Below are 18,448 nucleotides of genomic sequence, written 5' to 3'. Positions count from 1 at the left end.
CTCCTAGTGCCACTTTTGTCCAAATAATATGATTTTAAAATGAACACCTTTAAGAATTTAGCTATTTGTCCTCATTAATAAACCAAATTTGGTATACTAGGTACTACAGTTATTAATGGGGCAAAGTTGTACTTGCTTGCTAAAATGGATTAGTAGTTTGCTGTATGGAAACATTTGTTCAATATAGTTGATCGCTACCTGAAGGCTCGTGTACTAGTTCACGCTTTGTATTGTAAGTACAAAATAATGCATTCTTAAAGGGACACTTGGTAATAATTGACCTCTAGATGTTGCTGTATTGTGTACTGGAAATGAAACAGGGAGTTACAAAGTACACGGTAGAAAACAAACTACTCAAAGTGACTAAACTGAACCATTTTTTCCTCATTATTTTTCCCAACCTTTCACAAGCTTTTTTGGGGGGGGTACCCGAAGTAGCAAGATGGCAGACAAGGATGTCAGCTCCCTTTCGGTGGGCCTCATGTTATGTAAAATAAATACACATTTCCCAAACTAACAATATATTTTTAAATATGCATGTATAAATGACTATTTATGTATTTTTGCTCATTTTTCAAAGCAAAAAAAATGTTAATGAATGATCACCACGAGTAGCTGATAAATAATAACCATTTAAATCAATGTCTTACCAGCAAGAGCATTTTCTACTACTATTAGTATAAAATAAAGATGTCAAAGAGGCCTGAATGCTTACTAATGAGAACAAAGACCAGACTTGGAAATGTGCTTACAAGGACTTTAAGAAAGTTCGGATGAATATTTAATTATAGTCCTTAGTTTCCTACCGAAGGTTTATGTACCAGTCACAACTGGGTTGTTTTACCACTAGTAGGACAATGACTCTCATGTGCGACCGACTGCCTACTGTTGTGACAAAAGGGACAAACATTTAATCCCTTAAAGGGACTCTGTGTATAATGTAGTGTTTCATAGTGATAAAAACAATATTTATCTAAATATTGGGCAAAAATACACAAACTATCAAACATGCCTTTTTAATACTTCTATGTCAATATATTAGCATTTAATTTACATAACATGAGCTTCACTTAAAGGGAGCTGACATAAATATCTGCAATTCTGCTGCTACAGTACCTAAGACCTGAAAAGGCTGTGCAAAATAGCCAAGTCAAGTCATGTTCATTTGTATTTAATCACAAGGAGTCAAAAATGGCTGCACAGACTACAGATTATTGAGAACTACAGACCATTATTACACCATCCCCTGATCTGAAACCTACATAAGGGGAAGGAAAAACTCAAAAACCTCAGAAATAAAATGGTCCGTTTTGGTCACTTTGCATCTCCGTTGTTTGTATTCTTCCTTGTGCTTTTCAGCACCAGCTTTCACTTGCACTAAACCATGCAGCGACATGTAGTGGTCAAATAATACACACTCTCTCTTTAATTTATTTAAATTTGTGAGCACAAGTTGTATGCCTGCCAACTAGACGTGATAGGTTGCATATACGGTTTAAATACCTGTGTTAATAGCACAACACAATACAATTGTGCTTCTAAGTTTACATTCTTTTGCATGCAAACTTATGAACACATGCCTATCGATGCGTTTTGCTTGATGGTTAAACAGTTGGGCTTATAGGTTTAGATATACTTTTTTAGAAAATGAATGAATGGTGCTACCTACAAATGGGCTCATAGGCTTATTTACTTTGTATGAAAACCTTTGACCAGATCTGCAAGTACAGTATACTAACGAGTATTGAATCGAAGAACAGTAAATGCAATTTTCTTCATAAGAATAGATACTTTACGTCGAGTATTCAAACCTACAATCACCACTGTATGCCCGGTACTTGTAATGACATGAAATTGAGCTCAAAAGTTTAGATATGTATCTAAATTTATGAACGTAAATGTCGGGTTGATAGTGATACATACAGTTCTGCTCATAAGTTCACTTACTTTTTATACAAACGAGTTGGCACCAATGTATGTAAACCAGCAAAGATATTAACTCTGCCATATAAAGATGTGCTCAACAGTTTCGATGCCCTCGAGTTTTGAGCAGGTTTGTATGTCTGCCACTCAGTAGTGGTACATAATGTGGTAAAATTTTGAGGAGCGTGTTATTAAAAGTGGTGGGTCGTGGCAAAGTTGGCACCAGTCTATTCCTTAATGTTGTCAGCCCAGATCCTTTTCAGTCTCCCTCTCTGCCTGTCCCCTTGGACTGTGCCCTGGAGAATTATCTTTGCCAGTTCTGATGGTTTTGTGATCTGTCCATAACCTTTTACCGGTAATGTGCTCAATATTCCTCAATTGTGCTGATTTGTCTGGCGAGTACATGGATCTCAGTCAATCAGTCATGTTCTGCTTGTGTGTGTGTTCCGTTTGCATGTGCATTTATGGTTGACTCACACGGGCTTGGCATGAATCATCTGTTCGTAAAACCAAACCAATGATAAGTCAACTTCCCCCCAATGTATCATTTGTCTTTTATTAAAGACCACTTGACAAGGTTATCTTTGTCATTCCTTCTGAGGACAACAGCAAGAAAATGATTGTTTAGTTTTTCTTACGGCTGTCTGTCCATTTTAAATTATTTTTCATGAGCATAACGGGGAGAAAAGCCATGCCTGCTACAGTCAAATATGCTTCCAAGATTTTCTTTTACAACTGAGAGGCTTGAATAGTTTAAATCTTTATTGCTTTTTTTCTTTCGCTGAAATAGACAGGAATTATATGGATGGATTGGAGACGGAAAATAAACCACAAATTGCACACAGGACCACAAGTTTCCTTTCAGCTCTTCAAAGATGCATGTGAGGCCGGCATGCCATTTGAAATATCCTCAAATTAAACAAAAACATTTCTGATTCATGGGAAGCTCTAGGGTGTTCTAGCTTTCAGACACCATGGCAATATTCACATTTTCACTCTGTAATGCCAAAAGACAAAAACTTCAAAGAAAGTCACTTGAAAAGAGTGTTAATGTTGCTTGAACATTGCCCACCTCGACTGTGAGTCAGCTCTGGACAGTCTTGCTGATTAACAATGTTGTACTCCAGGGGTCTTAAAGTAAAGGTAAGATCTGAAAATTGGGCCTAAAACGGCTATCATTATGCCCGGGCCGTGCCAGGCTTCTCTCTCGCTGACTTTTTTTTTAGTCAGCAAAAATCCCCCTCATTTTACTGAGTCCTTACAAATGTAATATAAAAATTCTGGTTTGCTTTGGGCTCGGTCCCTTAAATCAGGTTAATTGGTCGAGCTCGGGCTGGGTTGGCTTTAATACCCACATGCCTGGATTAGGCTGGATTTTTTAAGCCTGATCTTACCTATAACTCAAACTCAATTTACATGGGCGCGGTAAAAATAAGGGTCTGGGTGAGGTTAGCCCAATTTGGGTTTTCCACAAAAAAAGTTGGGATAACATTCTCTGTTCTTAAATATTGTTTTGTTTTTAATTCCCCACACGTTTCCCTAAAAATATTTCTTTAAAAAACATTCGGAATTAATATGAAAATAAATCAATCAATTATAAATGTATTCATAATCCACTAGGGCTGTACTTGAAGGAACAGTGTGTATTGTTTGGTGCCTCCTAGTGGTAAAAAATGGGCAAAAAAAAAAGAAAAATAGTGCTTCATGTTCACTTTGAGTCTTTGTAGTTTGTATTCTTTTAATTTTTTTGTACTAGTTTTCAGTTGCACCACACAATACAGCAACATCTAGTACTCAAATAATACACACTATCCATTTAAAACTGTACAATGCATCAAATAATTTTTTTTAAATTATAAAAAGAGCCAAAACAGAAAATACAGATGGAAAGAATTAAGAATATTTGAAAGACAAGTTGCACGACACAATACAGCGGCATCTGTATCTTTAACTTTCATATTAAAATGGAGCCTCACGCTATCATCCCGATGGCACAAAATAGCCTGGGAGCTGCGAGTTTGAGACCTTGCTGGACATTAAAAGTTGTGATCATCAATATATGGAACTCGGGCTCCCTCTAGCGGACTAAACAGTCTAAACTCTGTTTTGTTTTTTGTTTTTCACTGACGTCAAATCAAGTAAAACCTCAACATAAGGAAAATGAAGAAACCTTAAGAAAGGACCGCACATGAGGTAATCCCCCTTCCAGGATGACCAGGCTGACATGTTTTAAAGGGACAGTGTGTAATATGTATTGCCTCCTTGTGGTACAAAAAACCCTTCATTCAGTGAAAAAACATTGATTTGAATAATGGGCAAAAATACATAAATTATCATACAAATGTTAATTTAGATAAGTATTCATAGGTCAAGTGATGTCAATTTCTTTTACATAGCGAAATCCGTTATAGCCGCCATGTTTGTCTAGAATCTTGCTGCTACGCTGTGCTCATTTGGCACTGGTTTTTATTCGCATTAGACAATGCAGTGCCATATAGTGGTCAAATATTACACATTGTATCGGTAACTTTAAACACAGTTTCTGTTTGCCAATGTACACATAAAAAAAATCTAAGCGTATTTCGATTTACTAACATTTTACAGTTATTGCGAAAACCTTATTCTACATATACATGAAAACATTAGCTTACCGGAGTGTTACAGTTTTTTATTACTGGAAAAACTCGGGTAAAAATGAGCAATACATGGTAACGTTTAAAAAGTAATTATCAAAAGTAAAGGCTTTATTTTTCTTATCTGTACGATTTTGACTCTTAAATGCAGTAGTTATTATCTTATAGTTGTGTGAATTATTTTAAAAAATATATAGATATTTTAAAAAAGGATTCCTTCTAAGTGTTCAACTTCACTTTGAATTTGTTCATGTTTAACGTCCTTGTGGACGTTCTATAAAACACGTCCTCAAAACTATAAAATGGCCGAGTTGGATTAAAAATAAGAGCTTTATTTAAACACTTGATCACTTCATTCAATGTAACTAAAACCAAATACATCAAATCCAAGATGTTAGTTAGTTAGTTAGTTAGTTAGTTAGTTAGTTAGTTAGTTAGTTAGTTAGTTAGTTAGTTAGTTAGTTAGTTAGTTAGTTAGTTAGTTAGTTAGTTAGTTTAAGGTTAGCCCTTACATATGCAGCATATCATTTTTGAGGGTTATTTGTTTCAGGATTTATTATATTAATTTTTTAGGAGTCATTCTTTTACCACCACTGTAGATGGTTAAATTTTTGTACGCCTTTGCCTTTGCTATACTGTATCTATCTATCCATCTATCTATCTATCTATCTATCTATCTATCTATCTATCTATCTATCTATCTATCTATCTATCTATCTATCTATCTATCTATCTATCTATCTATCTATCTATCTATCTATCTATCTATCTATCTATCTATCTATCTATGCTTTCATCAATGTCAGACGCACACATGTAAGTGCAGCCTCTGAACACAAGATGGCAGGATTGATACACACACTGTACTTTAATTATAAATTTGCGCTGTAGATTAACGTTTCAAAAAGATTGCCAGACCACTCCCAAGGTCGGTGACCTCTGACAGATGTCCGAGTCTGAATTTTGGAATCCATGCAGGCAGATGTCCAGTTGAAAGGCTTTTTCTGGTTCGGTGGTTAAGTAAATATTCTGGCGAGCAAAAAAATAAATAAATAATAATATCCTCTTCGACAAAATGAAAACAGTTATTTTCGATTGTCTCCGTCTAACCTTCAGGAATCATGAGGACGCAACATCTCATCTCATCTCATCTCATTAGCTGCACCGCTTATCCTCAGTAGGGTTGCGGGGGTTCTGGAGCCCATCCCAGCAATCATCGGGCAGTGGGCAGGGGACACCCTGAACTGGTCGCCAGCCAATCGCAGGGCACACGGGGACAGACAACTCACTCGTTCATTCACACCTAGGGACAATTTGGACCGGCCAATTCACCTGAAATGCATATTTTTGGAATGTGGGAGGAGTGCCCGGAGGAAACCCACGCAAGCACGGGGAGAACATACAAACTCCGCACAGGAAGAAGCTGGATTTGAACCCACGCAGGAGGTTCCCAAGACAAGAACTGTGCGCACATGCGCTAACCACTGCGCCGCCATGCTGCCCAGGACGCAACATATAAAATAAAATCCCATTTTGTTATTGGGGTTGATATTTAATTCGTATTGTTTTTCACAATCGCTTTAGTATAGCTTTCTCAGATCAGACTTGAAGTTCACAGTGCAGTTTGTCATTTCTCAAAACACAGCAAACGAAAAGCAAAACACTACGGATTACCTGCAAAAAATACATTTTGTGTGTGTGTGTGTAAAATGTTTAGTCTCTTGTTCAAATGATAATTTCTGTGTCTGTGAACATGTCAGTGTTGTCAGAATGATAAGTTGTTTTATTGTCTCCAGACAAGACAACCAAATAGTTTTGTCGTGTTCTCGATTACCCCGGTGGAAGGCTTTAGAGCTGAAGATGGTTTACGTAAATTTGGACTGTAAATTACTCGTTTAAGTTTGGAATATGAATTGAAAGAGACTGGGCCAGACTCAGTTTACACTTAAGGCTTTACAATTACTTGACAAATTATGTCATTTCAATACAGAAATTGAAAGACAAAATATTTAAAAAATTGGGGGGAAAAGCTAAATCTTAAATGTGAATGTAAGACAATTGGCACGACTAAACTTGAAGTGTTGTCGTGATTAAAAAAACATGTCAAGTCAAGTTTATTTGTATAGCCCTTTAGCACAAGTAGTCTCAAGGGGCTGCACAGACCACAGATTATAGCAAAGTACAGACTATTATTAAACCATCCCTTGATCTAAAACCTATATGAGGGCAAGGAAGAACTCAAAAACCTCAACATGAAGAAAATGGAGAAACCTTGAGATGGGATTAATTGCACATGAGATAGTCCCCCTTCTGGGATGACCAGGCTGCAACGGATGTTGCAATAACAACAGCTATTGTCAAAAATCATAAATTCTGGATGCATCACAAATGCACGGAAATATTGCAAATATTTACTTGTTTCAGTATTGACGATTATGCCAAAACTCAAATATAACATCTCAAAATATCACAATATCCCCCAAAATATATAATAGTACACTTGACTTGACTTGACTTCAACCATAATCAGCATTATCAAAATAATAAAAGGCGTTTCATTTGACTGGTAATAGTCCCGACATTTTGGTTATTTATATTGCATCAAAAAGAAAATTGGGAACTTTATCAAAATCTACAACTTGTACAAAAACGAGAATCATATTTTTGGATGTGCACTATTGATACACTGTTGTGAAGATAGAACAAGTAGTTTTGACGATTTCAAGTCTGAAGTATCCCAAAAGTTGTGTATATTTACTTTTGACTGTCTTATGAAAGTGATCCAATTCAAGCAGAGCAGAGAATCGTACTAAAGCAATTGAGGAAAAACTGTAATAGACCATCGCTTCATGTAAGAAGCATGGCTGATATAACATACCTTGTTGTGTTGTCTTTATGAGTCGGCGGGATTTATAAGCATTCCAAGCTAAATTGGAACACACTATTAAGCAAACACAATATATGGATTGGAACTCTTATGTTCGTTAACTTGCACTAGCTGTTGACAAGCAGACAGCGTGCAGACGGATGAGAATGCGTTAGGAGCTGAATGACGCACGTGAAGGCCAAAGCTGCAAAAAGGGATGCGCGTGCTCGCTCGCTATCTTCACTCAACGCAAGACGTGCCTTGCTGGCCTGAGGACACTTTTTACAGCGATCTCCTCCCCGTCGTCGTCAGTGAGGGGGCAGGTCCTTTTATACTGATCAGTGTTCCGTCCTCCGGCCAAGTGATGCTGTAGCTCACATACATGAGGGCTTCGCTCAGCCTTCCTAGCTCATTCTCCACACCAGCGAAACGTTTTTGTAGGTGATCACTTCAGCACCGCAGCCAGCAGACAGTTCCATCACCCTCCCACGTCAAGCGGGACTTCGGGCCGCTACTCCCCCGCAGAGGGCTTCACGACGCGGCTTGCGATCTCGCAGCCTGTGGCGCGGCGGTTGGACCAGCATATTTTTTTACCAAATTATACTTCATTGAGGATGGCGCCAAAGAACCTTTGCTTATTCCTTCTTTTCTTTGTATTCAATCTACTTAACCAAACATCTGCCTTTCCTACACCGACAGCATCAAGCGATGGTGAGTATTTACTATCACACATTTGCGTTGTGAGAAAAAACTAACTACCGGTAACCAAATATTTCATAGTAGAATAATAAAACGTACCAAGTACTGAGAATAAACAGATGTTTATTAATCTATAACTGAAGCTGGGATAATAGATGAGTTTGTGTCTATTTGTGTCTGTTTCCACGGTTCCATGTCAATTTAGCTTAAAATCTGCTCATTAAGAGAAAACAGCAAAGTTTAGCCTCAGCTCAGTGGCGACCGTTGAGGCCTGTGGTCTATTTTCAACTCTGTTTAATCTTTTGTTTGATAATCCGATTGAGGGCTGCCCAAAGGGAGGGTGGGTGTTGGAGAGGGAGGTTAGCAAGTATTTCTATGTCTAGAAGTAAAAGCGGAAGCCAATTTATGAAATTCTGTATTAATTACTGTCACCGGGTCAATCATTGCAGACAAATCAGTTTACAATCGACAGCTGACAGAAGAACGGCCACTCCAGGAGCAGGTGAGGGTCTCTTTTCTTTCTAAAGGAAATCAAGAATAAACACAATGTATAGTTGCTATCTATTCATCAAAATCTCTATATTTCCTCAGATTGCCGAGGCAGACAGTGTTAAGGCAGCTGTACAATCGACTGGTAAGCGGAAATTGTAGTGCCATGCAATCAATGAATGACACATCCTCAGTTCAGGTTTCAGCACTACCAGTAACTTTGGCGTCACTTTGTGCAGAAGCTTCAAAATAATGAATGATGTGCAAATTTGAGGGCTTTGCTGATGAGGTGAAAAATTCCTGGTAGATTTCTATGAAAATCTAAGACAAAAAAATTGAGGCTGAGCAATAAATCCAATCAATGTTAATTTCAAATCGTGCTGTAAACTTGTTATTTTCCAATTTGCTAAATCTGCAAATTAAAACGTATTTTCAGTACTCTGATAAGACTGATAAGTATAGAATATTATGGGTACTAACAAGGAAATCGTTACATTTAAGCAAATCAGACATTTTTAAATACTGTACCATATTTACAAGGACTAAATTTGCTTCATTTATTGTAACTAGAGAGAAAAAATTAGACACTCAATATGATAATTAGATTTTGTGTGGTTTTCTTTTCTTGTTTTTTTTTTGTTTTTGCTTTATCATGAAACAATCAGTATTGACATGTGGAAGCAGGATGTTATCAGATATCAACATTAGTGGGGGGGAGTTATTGTATATTCCTAGTTCACTGTTGTGAAATCAGCTATTCTTGTCAGGAAAAAATGCACCGGATTCCTTTGTTCAATCACTGAATAATGTTTAAACGAATATGCGTAGTTAGGAATTGATTAAAATCAGAATCGTGGATGATACAATAGATATTTCGTTTTGTGGCCATATTGTCTCGACCAGAAGCCGGCACTCTGGTCTTTGGGGGGCTGCATTTCCTACATGGTTTCGGAGGTTTCTCTTTTTCAACTCGGGTAAAAAAAATCATCTGCTCGTTAGCAAGATATCAGGAGCTTATAAACAATCCTGGTAATTGAAATCATCAAAGTTAAAAAAGAGAAACGTCCAAAAACTCGCAGGACATGGGCCCCTAGAGGACCATGTTGCCCACCTCTGATCTAGTCCTACAAAAACTGTATGGGAATTATCCTGAAAAAGAGACTGCTGTGAGTAAGTTCATGCTCGTGCCTGCAGTTTTCCTTTGTTTCTATTTGTAGGTGTGGCAAGAAAATGGTGAAAGTAAAAAAAGGTCTGTTTCAGTTACAGTCCAAACGCCAACCCAAACCCCAAAAGAGATGAGATATGAGTTCATTAGAGCATGTCTAAGAAATGCATGTACATGCTAGTGCATGATAAAGAGCTTGACAGAGTGGTGTATTTTGATTTCCACATCTTTCTATAAAGACTCACGTTGGAAAATTGGGGTAATTTTCCACTCTTGTTTAAAAGCACTACTCAGTGTGTAGAGTGATGAAAGCTTTTCATTTTTTCATCATCAGAGAGTAAGCGACCCGCCACCTCTGAGGAATGGGACGCCGACGACCCGACCGTGCTGAAGTCATTAGCACCGAGCCACAAATCCAAGCAGGCTGGTGAAGAGGTCGAGCAGAGGAAGGACCAGTATGTTCCGGATGAATCTGACTCAACCAAGAGTCGCCGTCTAGCTGAGGAATACGACTCCACCAAAAACGGGATGGAGCAAGGTGAGCTTATGTTTCAAGTATTTACATTCAGTTTTTTCAAGATCAGCTTGACAAAAATAAGCTACTGGATGACGTTTGAACATACCACGTGCGTCTGCAGGCGGGCATGAAAGACAACACGTGGATGTCAGGGGGATTATCTTCGAATGCCAATGTGCCAGCCCTCAAAAGCGCTATCTTGACAATTGCCCTTTTAATTCAATGTTTTCAAAATACTGGAGATCGCATAAAAAGTTAAACATGTTTTTCTACTGGTTGATTTTTTTTTTATCTAACAAGATGGCGGACAAACATGTCAGCTCCCTATATGTGAGCCTCATGTTATGTAAAATCAACACAAATCTACCTAAAAAAATGCATGTTTATACAATAGTTAACACATTTTTCCTTACTATTCAGATCAATATTTTTTTTTGTTAATAATGAGTTTTATTTTTACTGCTAGGAGGCGCTAAATAATACACAATGCCCAATACACAATACACAACATACTCGTGCTTAGTTGATTTAATTTTAAATTTTAATTTTTTTTAATTAATGAAAAGGTGAAAAATATGCTATTGAAGCATTGTTTTGGAGGTTGGTAATCCATAATCCACCAGCTCAGTAGCCTAGATGGTAAGGCGCCCGCTTTGAGACTGGGAGGTTCGGGTTCGCGCCCCGGCCGAGTCATTCCTAAGACTTAAAAAGTGGTCGGCGGCGCCCTCTGTTGGCTGCGGCTGCATCGGCTCGCTACAACGGGTCAGGTGCAATCGACATTTCGTTCTGTGTACATTGTTACACAGAATGACAATACAAGGAAATTATTATTATTATTATTATTATTATTATAAAAAGCGAGTACCACACCCATTCATAAAAGTAACTGAATTAATAAACATAACAAAATCAGGAAATTCTGAAAAACTTAAATTTTGAAAATTAGTAACCTGTTCTGAACATACTGTGTATGGACAATAAGCATACTTTAACATTTTCTTGATTTAGTTTTGTTTGGTTATTGTTGTTTCTCGAGTCTATCAATATGCTCCAGTACCAAATGTCTATCATATCAGGCCAGGGACCAACGTTTGGAGACTACTGACACGAAGAAATACAAACATTTCTAAAGGTTATAAATAAAGTGAATCCCTTACAAAAGCTCAAAATATTGACACATGTACTATAAAACAAGTCAGTAAGATATAAATGCGGATGTGGCAAAACATATTCGTAAAACCCTATATTGTATTTGCCAGACTATTCCCAGATTTCAGCGCAGTCAGTAAAAATGGCATAGTGTTAACCATCTGAAAATACAAACGTTCTGCCGCATGATTCATTGTGTTACAATCTCTTAATTGAGGTGACTCAGGCACAAATCAGTTCTCGCATATGGCCCAGAATCTGTGATCTTCTCATCAGCTTACGTTGTTAGGTCACAACATGCAGCAACGCACACTTTGGATTGCGGTGTTTTGTTCCCGAGTCAGACAACAATAGAATGAAGATGATCTAATAAGTCAACACGGCGTTGCTCTTTGTGGGATGTGTAATATTTATAAAAGACTTGCACTGCTTGAATTGGATCACTTTCATAAGACAGTCAAAGTAAATATACACAACTTTTGGGATACTTGCCAAAATCCTACTTGATGTAAAAATGGAAGAAAATATTTATAGTGTTTACTGCATTTTTGCAGTTTGATACCGACCTATTGCAACTTCCTGCATTTAGAACTATTCTTCTTTTTTATGTGCACCTCTCTGCTGTTTTTCAACTCAGGACAAAACATTGTGTAATATAACATCCTTTGATGCAAAAGATGGTCATTGGCCAGAGATATAAATGCAGTGCCTTGCCGCTATTTAAGTGATAAAATTAAATTAAATTAACATGGCCACCATCAAAATGTTTCAAGAAAAAATGATATGAAACTTGGCCTTTTTTTTTTTAAATATACACTTGTGGTTAAAAAAAGTTGAAAGATCGGTGATTAACAAAAAGTACGTAAAAACGTAAAAATCCATACAGCTACCGCCTTACTCCCACACTTAACAGTCAGCTGATTGTAGAACAGGAGTGAATATGATGAGAAGTTGTAGTAAAACAGTCTAAAATCCAGTTGCACATTGGGTAGGCAGGGCGAGACAAATGTTCTCAGTTATTGGAGAATTCCGACCTCAACATCCATATTTCAGTTATCAGGATTTTCACCCTTTCGGAAAAGTGAGGCAACAGAGAGGAGAGAGAAATTGCAATAAAACAGTCCAAAAATCGGAGGTCTGGGGAAAATATTGATATTCCACATTGTAAGGTTTGGAATGTAAGCTTGTACGAATAAAATCCATAGATCTAAGCATTTCAACTGTTGTAAGCTACCGGCACATTTCTGCAAACCGTGAATATTCATATTTTATTTATGTAAGCCTAATGAAGTGATTTTATCTACCCCTTCAATTCTTCCTGATATAGCCTCAGTGGAAAACGCCTACTCCTTCTTAATAAATTAATTGAAGATGCCTGGGAGACTGTTCTATCAAATGAAGTGAACGATAGACAATTAACTGACCAAGACAAATGATGTCCCCTCTCATCCCAGATGACACAGACACGTTCCATCAGGTGGATGGAACACCGCTGACGGCCGACGACATTGTGCAAAAGATTGCAAACAAGATCTACGAGGAAGACGATAGGGGCGTCTTTGACCGGATTGTGTCCAAGCTGCTCAAACTGGGTTTGGTACGTTGGCCAGTACACATCATCATGCTTGACTCTATGTAGGGGGATGCACACAAAGCTGATATGTGCACAAATATACACTAAGTGGTGAAGACCCCTGGCCCATTCCTTTGTCTCTTCTTAAAAAAAGACAATTTTTGAATGTTTGAGTTTACATCTCTCTATTTATATAAGTCCTATTGACTGACAGGGTCTTTTAGAATGGTAGCATTGGGAAAACATACCAGCAAGCTGATGTTTTCAGAGTTTTAGTGTTGTTCAAATTGGCACCAAGTTCTTCTTTCCAAACTATTGTAGCTGTGACCGAAATTCTTACAGATACAACAAAACCAACAATATGTGTGGGGAAAAAAAGAAATATCTTAAAGAGCAGGCTGTCCACAGAGTGTAGTATCACAGCACAATCACGAAATGTCTGTTGAGGGGGAAAAAATAGCAGGAAACGCAGCTCACCCAAAGAGACGACCACAACCTTAACGCCATTGTAAAAATGAGATGCTTCCAGAATTTGGGGGAGCTTCAAAGACTGTGGAGTGAAGCTGGAATCCTGGTTTCAAAAGCCACTGTTCACAGACTTGTGTGGGAACTGGGCTACAAATATAAAGTAATGTATACTTATGTTCCCATGGTCAAACCACTTCTGAATTGTTGAAGTGTCCATGGGCAAGACACTGAACCCCTAATGCCCCCAATAAGCAGGTAGGCGCCTTGCATAGCTGCATAGCCGCTATTGGTGTGTGAGTGTGCGTGTGAATGGATAAGTGTGAAGCACATTGTGAAGTGTTTTGGGAGGTCTACATTGACTTGAAAAGCGCTATATAAATGCAGACCATTTACCATTGTCTCACATGTTGTTGATTCTTAGAACATATTTTGAGTTTTTTATCTCTAGGTTTGAAGCCTAAAATATGGCAATATTTCAAAAAGTTCTGCGGGGTAATACTTACGCAAGGCACTGTACATCAAAAAGTCTCTGCAAGTACATGAGTTGAATCAGTCAGTCCTTATTTTACACAAGAGCCTTAAATACAATTGCCGCCTTTATACGAAGATAGCGTTGGCCTCTCATCTGAGGTGCAATAAAGTAAAATGCAATCAAATATGAGTGAATAGGATTTTGTTCACTGGTGTATTACTGTTACAACACAACAAGTGCTCCGTTCCTCTAAACTGGCCACTCACTAGTGCAGATCTAATTTATTTAATCCTCACACCTGCTTTTTGTCTTGCGCTTAGATAACGGAAAGTCAAGCTGACACCCTGGAGTACCAGGTGGCTGAGGCCCTGCAGGATCTCATTACCAAAAATGCCAAAAACAACGAGATTGAGGACAGTGACGAAGAAGAAGTCAGGGTGGCGCAGGACTCCCAGGTAGAAAACTTGGTAATATCAAATTAACAAAATCTGACGTTCGTATGGAGAGGATTTCAATACTTACAAACATGCTCCTTGTGTTTGTAGAACAAATGGGAGCAACCCAGTCGGCGTTACAATGACGAGGACGAGGACGACGAGGTATTGGATGAGGCAGACAGGGACGCTGAAGACGAGGACGAGACCCTAGACAAAGCTTGGGCTAGAGACGATGACAACGAAGTCAACCCCGAGGACGGCCTGCGTGATCTCCAGTACTTCCCTAATTTCTACCGGCTGCTTAGGAGCCTCAATTCAGGTGACTGGAAGGATCATCTTACAAAACCTTCTGAGACAAAGGCTGTGTCATTACCATGACAAAAATGTGTTCACATATGGGTCACTGATTCGTCCTCCTTTGTAATTTTGAATCCAGGAACACACAAACACGACACTAATTATTCATCCTCCCAGCTGCCAAACCCCTGCAGCTAAACGCTACATGATAATACCAACACAACCGCGTCCAATTACATTAATCCATCTATTATATACATCGCTTATCTTCAGTAGGGTCCCGGGGGTGCTGGAGCCCGTCCCAGCTGTCCTCGGGCAGTGGGCAGGGGACACCCTGAACTGGTTGCCAGCCTGTCGCAGGGTACACAGGGACAGACAAGCTATCACATAATCAGTGAGTTACCTAAGTGGTGAAAGTACTCCTGTGGTTCTAAAAACACTGAGTACTTATTTAAAGGGGGTTTGATGTGTCTTTAAAAGTTAAAATTAGAATATTTTCTCTATTAAGTACTGTATGTGTTAACAATGTCCAAATGAGTTCAAATACCTTTTAGAATTGTTTACTTATTGTTTCCTTACTTATGACTTCATATGCAGGGCTAATAAAGTACAAATACACCTTGAACAATCTACCACAATACATCATTACAGTACTTGGCTACCTGCCATTGCTCCCCCTGATAGTTTTATGATTATCACAGACCAAGACGCTCAGGAAAGAGAGACTCTCATCACCATCATGAAGACACTGATAGATTTTGTGAAGATGATGGTCAAGTATGGCACCATTACACCTGAGGAAGGCGTTTCCTATCTGGGTAAGAAGCAAAGCATCAACTTTTAGAGCTATTCCTGAAAAGGCACTGCAAGCACCTAGAAAATAGAAATAGAAAAGGCCCTAAAGAATGCACAAACAAAAATTATGAAGACTTCACTGATTCCAAAGGTTTGTGTACATGTTTGTTCTATTTTTCTAAAATCCAGCTCAACCCCTGTTAAGGCCCAGCACAGCCCAAGCCTGACCTACTACCTTTATTTAAGGGACCGAACACGAAGCAAATCCATCATTGATAGATCGATAGATAGATAGATGTTTTCTGTATATTCCTTTATTTTTTATTATCATTAATTCAAGCTATCAATGCAGCAGAGGACACGAATTAACAGATGATTACTTAGTAGTTACATAACTACCCTGCACAACTACAAGATAAAAACTGAAAGGTGAATTTACATTTAAAAAAAATCAGGAATCACCTTGGGCATTGGTGTAACATGCAAAATGTAAAAAATGTTTAACGTTTACATTTTAAAGTTCACAGTGCACTTCAATAGTAATAAATCTGGAGATGAAAAATGTTGGGCATAAGTAATTGAATCTCTTTATGTGTAAGTGCACATCAAAATGTGTGCATGTATGCTGATTATTCATATGGCTTAGTCCAAATAAGAGTGGAAATGTATTGAGGTAATTTGGCTTGCAGACAAAAATGGATGAAATTACATGAGTACGAAAATCAATAAAGACTGAGGTTACATACTGAGGATTTATTGTCCAATGACCATGGAAAGTTTGCCACAAATACAGTAGCTCACATCCATTATCAGGATGTTGATCTTCCCAAAACAGAAATGTACGGCACTCACTCATGTCCGTTTCCTTCACATGACCCTGAGGGGCATCTGCGCATTAATAACCGTGATGTGGGTTGCCATGGTAACCCGTTGGCCTTGGCCATATGGTCGTGAGGGGGTGGGCCGAAGGGATAATTGGAGCGATGTTCACGACCGCCTGGCAACACGTAAAGTTGAGCCACCTTCACCCTTGGTTGAGTCAGCAGGCAATGTGCACAATATCCTGAGAACACAGGAAAGAAAGCAAAAGCAAAGAAACAGATTTTTTTTCTTTTTTTCTCTTTTTTGACTGTTGTCAAAATTCTTAAAGATACAAATTGTGAGAAAATAGTAGCTAATTTTTACATAAAATCTATATATTTCATTGGTATAATCCTATTGTTTTTTGAGATAATGCATTTTGACGTTCGCATGTCTTGTCTACGTCATCCTGATCTGTGACGTCATCTGAGGAACACCAGCACGCGAGCATGTTTCAAGCAAAGTTTTGGTTGTTTTTGAGGTGAATGGCTAAGTGTCTGACAAAGAGCCAGCAGTCAAAAATAAAGAGCTACCAGCGAGAGGCTTACCGGGACTGATCAACGAAAGGCGACCGCGGCCTCAGCGGAAAAATGCGAGGCTGGCGAACCAGAAAACATGCAGTGAGCTGCCAAGCTGACGGAGAACCAACAACGAAAAGCGTCAGCGGCAACGGTGATAAACACAAAGCTGGCCAGGAAAAAACAAACCGAGGAATACGGCAAAACCAGCACTAATGCCAGGCGAGCTGATTACTAAACACATAGTGAACAGGATAAATCAAGGGATATGGCAAAACTTCTGCTAGCGCCAGGCTTGCAGACCAAACAACACAACGAGCTAACAACAGTGCCAAGAGTGCCAACCGGGAACAAACAAAACAGGAAAGCTTTCGGCAGCCCCATCGTCTATCTCCAAGCAAAAATGATCGGTATGCAAATGCTGTCCACTACAATTGCTGTCTGTTATGGAGCTGGCCTCACATGTTGTGTTAATGGAATTTGTCGTTTTGAAAGTGTTGCGTTACTTCAATGACGTCACAGCTAAACAGCAAACATGCTAAATGGGTCAACTTTGAGACTAAAAGTCCCCGATGCATGCAGTGCTTTGCAACATATTTATATAATAGTTGGAAGGTACACTGCACGTTCTGTGCCTAATTGAAAACAAATCTGTGAGGGAATGCCTTTGAGAGGAGGCATTAGAGAGAAAAAAGAGCATTTTACAACACTAACGGGGGCCGTACAGACAGATTTGTTAACAGAGAGTGACATCATTAGAGAGAAATTGTGGCAAGCCATTGTAATTGTAAACAAGGGGAAACGTGTAATGTAAATTATGAAAAACATTACCATTACTCTACATTTACTTATAAAAGTAGTGACGTATTTTTATGTTTTCTCACTTGTGCAGAAAATCTGGATGCGATGATTGCGATGCAGACCAAGAACAAGCTCGGGAAGGTTCTAGGACCGTCAGACTTTGCAGGTAAATAAACAAAATACATAGTGGCCAAAGAAAAAATTGATTGTGCCGGCAAATATTTCTTGGCATAAGGATGATCTTATGCAAAAGTACCGGTGTATCAATTCCATCCATTTGAATTACATTGAATTGTAACGTATTGTAAATTGTAGTTAACAAGCCCCTACTTTTTGCCACATTTTAAACACTGCGACTTTAAATATGGTGGTGCTTATTCATATTTTTCTTTTCGTGGCAGCACCAAGTAAAATGGTAATACATGTATACTCCTTTCCATAATGCATGTGCTCTAAATACAAAATACCGCTGTTCAGTTCAAACTTTAGTAGACACTCAAAATAAGACGAGAAAACATCAATGGATTTAGAATTTGCAAGGAAGACCAGCAGAGGGGCTTTCAGATAAGAGAATTCCATCCCTTCTTCAAACCATCTTCGAGACCCCTATTTTTATTAAATCTTCGAGGTTACAAAACCAGATCAGCCCTAAAAGGTGTGGATAACCAAGAGCAACAACATGATTGGCCGATAGTGACGATGATGCAATCGTCAAAGCAACGAAAAAAGTGAGTTAAAATAAGGAACTGACATCCTATGAAATCTCCTTTGCACTTGTCCAATCG

At 38.5% G+C, this 18,448-nt stretch overlaps 1 protein-coding gene across 3 annotated transcripts in view; it reads left to right on the top strand.

The window, feature by feature from the left end:
• Nucleotides 1–7,663: 7,663 nt before the first annotated feature.
• scg3 (secretogranin III) overlaps nt 7,664–18,448 on the top strand; it is a 28,158-nt gene continuing 17,373 nt past the window's right edge. The window contains exons 1-9 of one of the 3 annotated variants that reach the window (XM_088334293.1): nt 7,664–8,133; nt 8,571–8,623; nt 8,713–8,755; nt 10,110–10,313; nt 12,896–13,038; nt 14,275–14,421; nt 14,500–14,710; nt 15,390–15,506; nt 17,755–17,829. In XM_088334293.1, coding sequence (XP_088190419.1) covers nt 8,037–8,133; nt 8,571–8,623; nt 8,713–8,755; nt 10,110–10,313; nt 12,896–13,038; nt 14,275–14,421; nt 14,500–14,710; nt 15,390–15,506; nt 17,755–17,829 — 1,090 coding nt within the window. In that variant the 5' untranslated portion in view covers nt 7,664–8,036. The remainder of the gene's footprint in view (nt 8,134–8,570; nt 8,624–8,712; nt 8,756–10,109; nt 10,314–12,895; nt 13,039–14,274; nt 14,422–14,499; nt 14,711–15,389; nt 15,507–17,754; nt 17,830–18,448) is intronic. The other 2 variants (XM_088334291.1, XM_088334292.1) reach the window with 2 other exon arrangements.

This window comes from Urocampus carinirostris, chromosome 4, assembly GCF_059441175.1.
Source record: "Urocampus carinirostris isolate Australia breed hairy pipefish chromosome 4, RoL_Ucar_1.0, whole genome shotgun sequence".
NCBI lineage: Eukaryota > Metazoa > Chordata > Actinopteri > Syngnathiformes > Syngnathidae > Urocampus > Urocampus carinirostris.
Note: the sequence above shows the minus strand (reverse complement) of the source record. Positions and strands in the feature narration are given on the sequence as shown.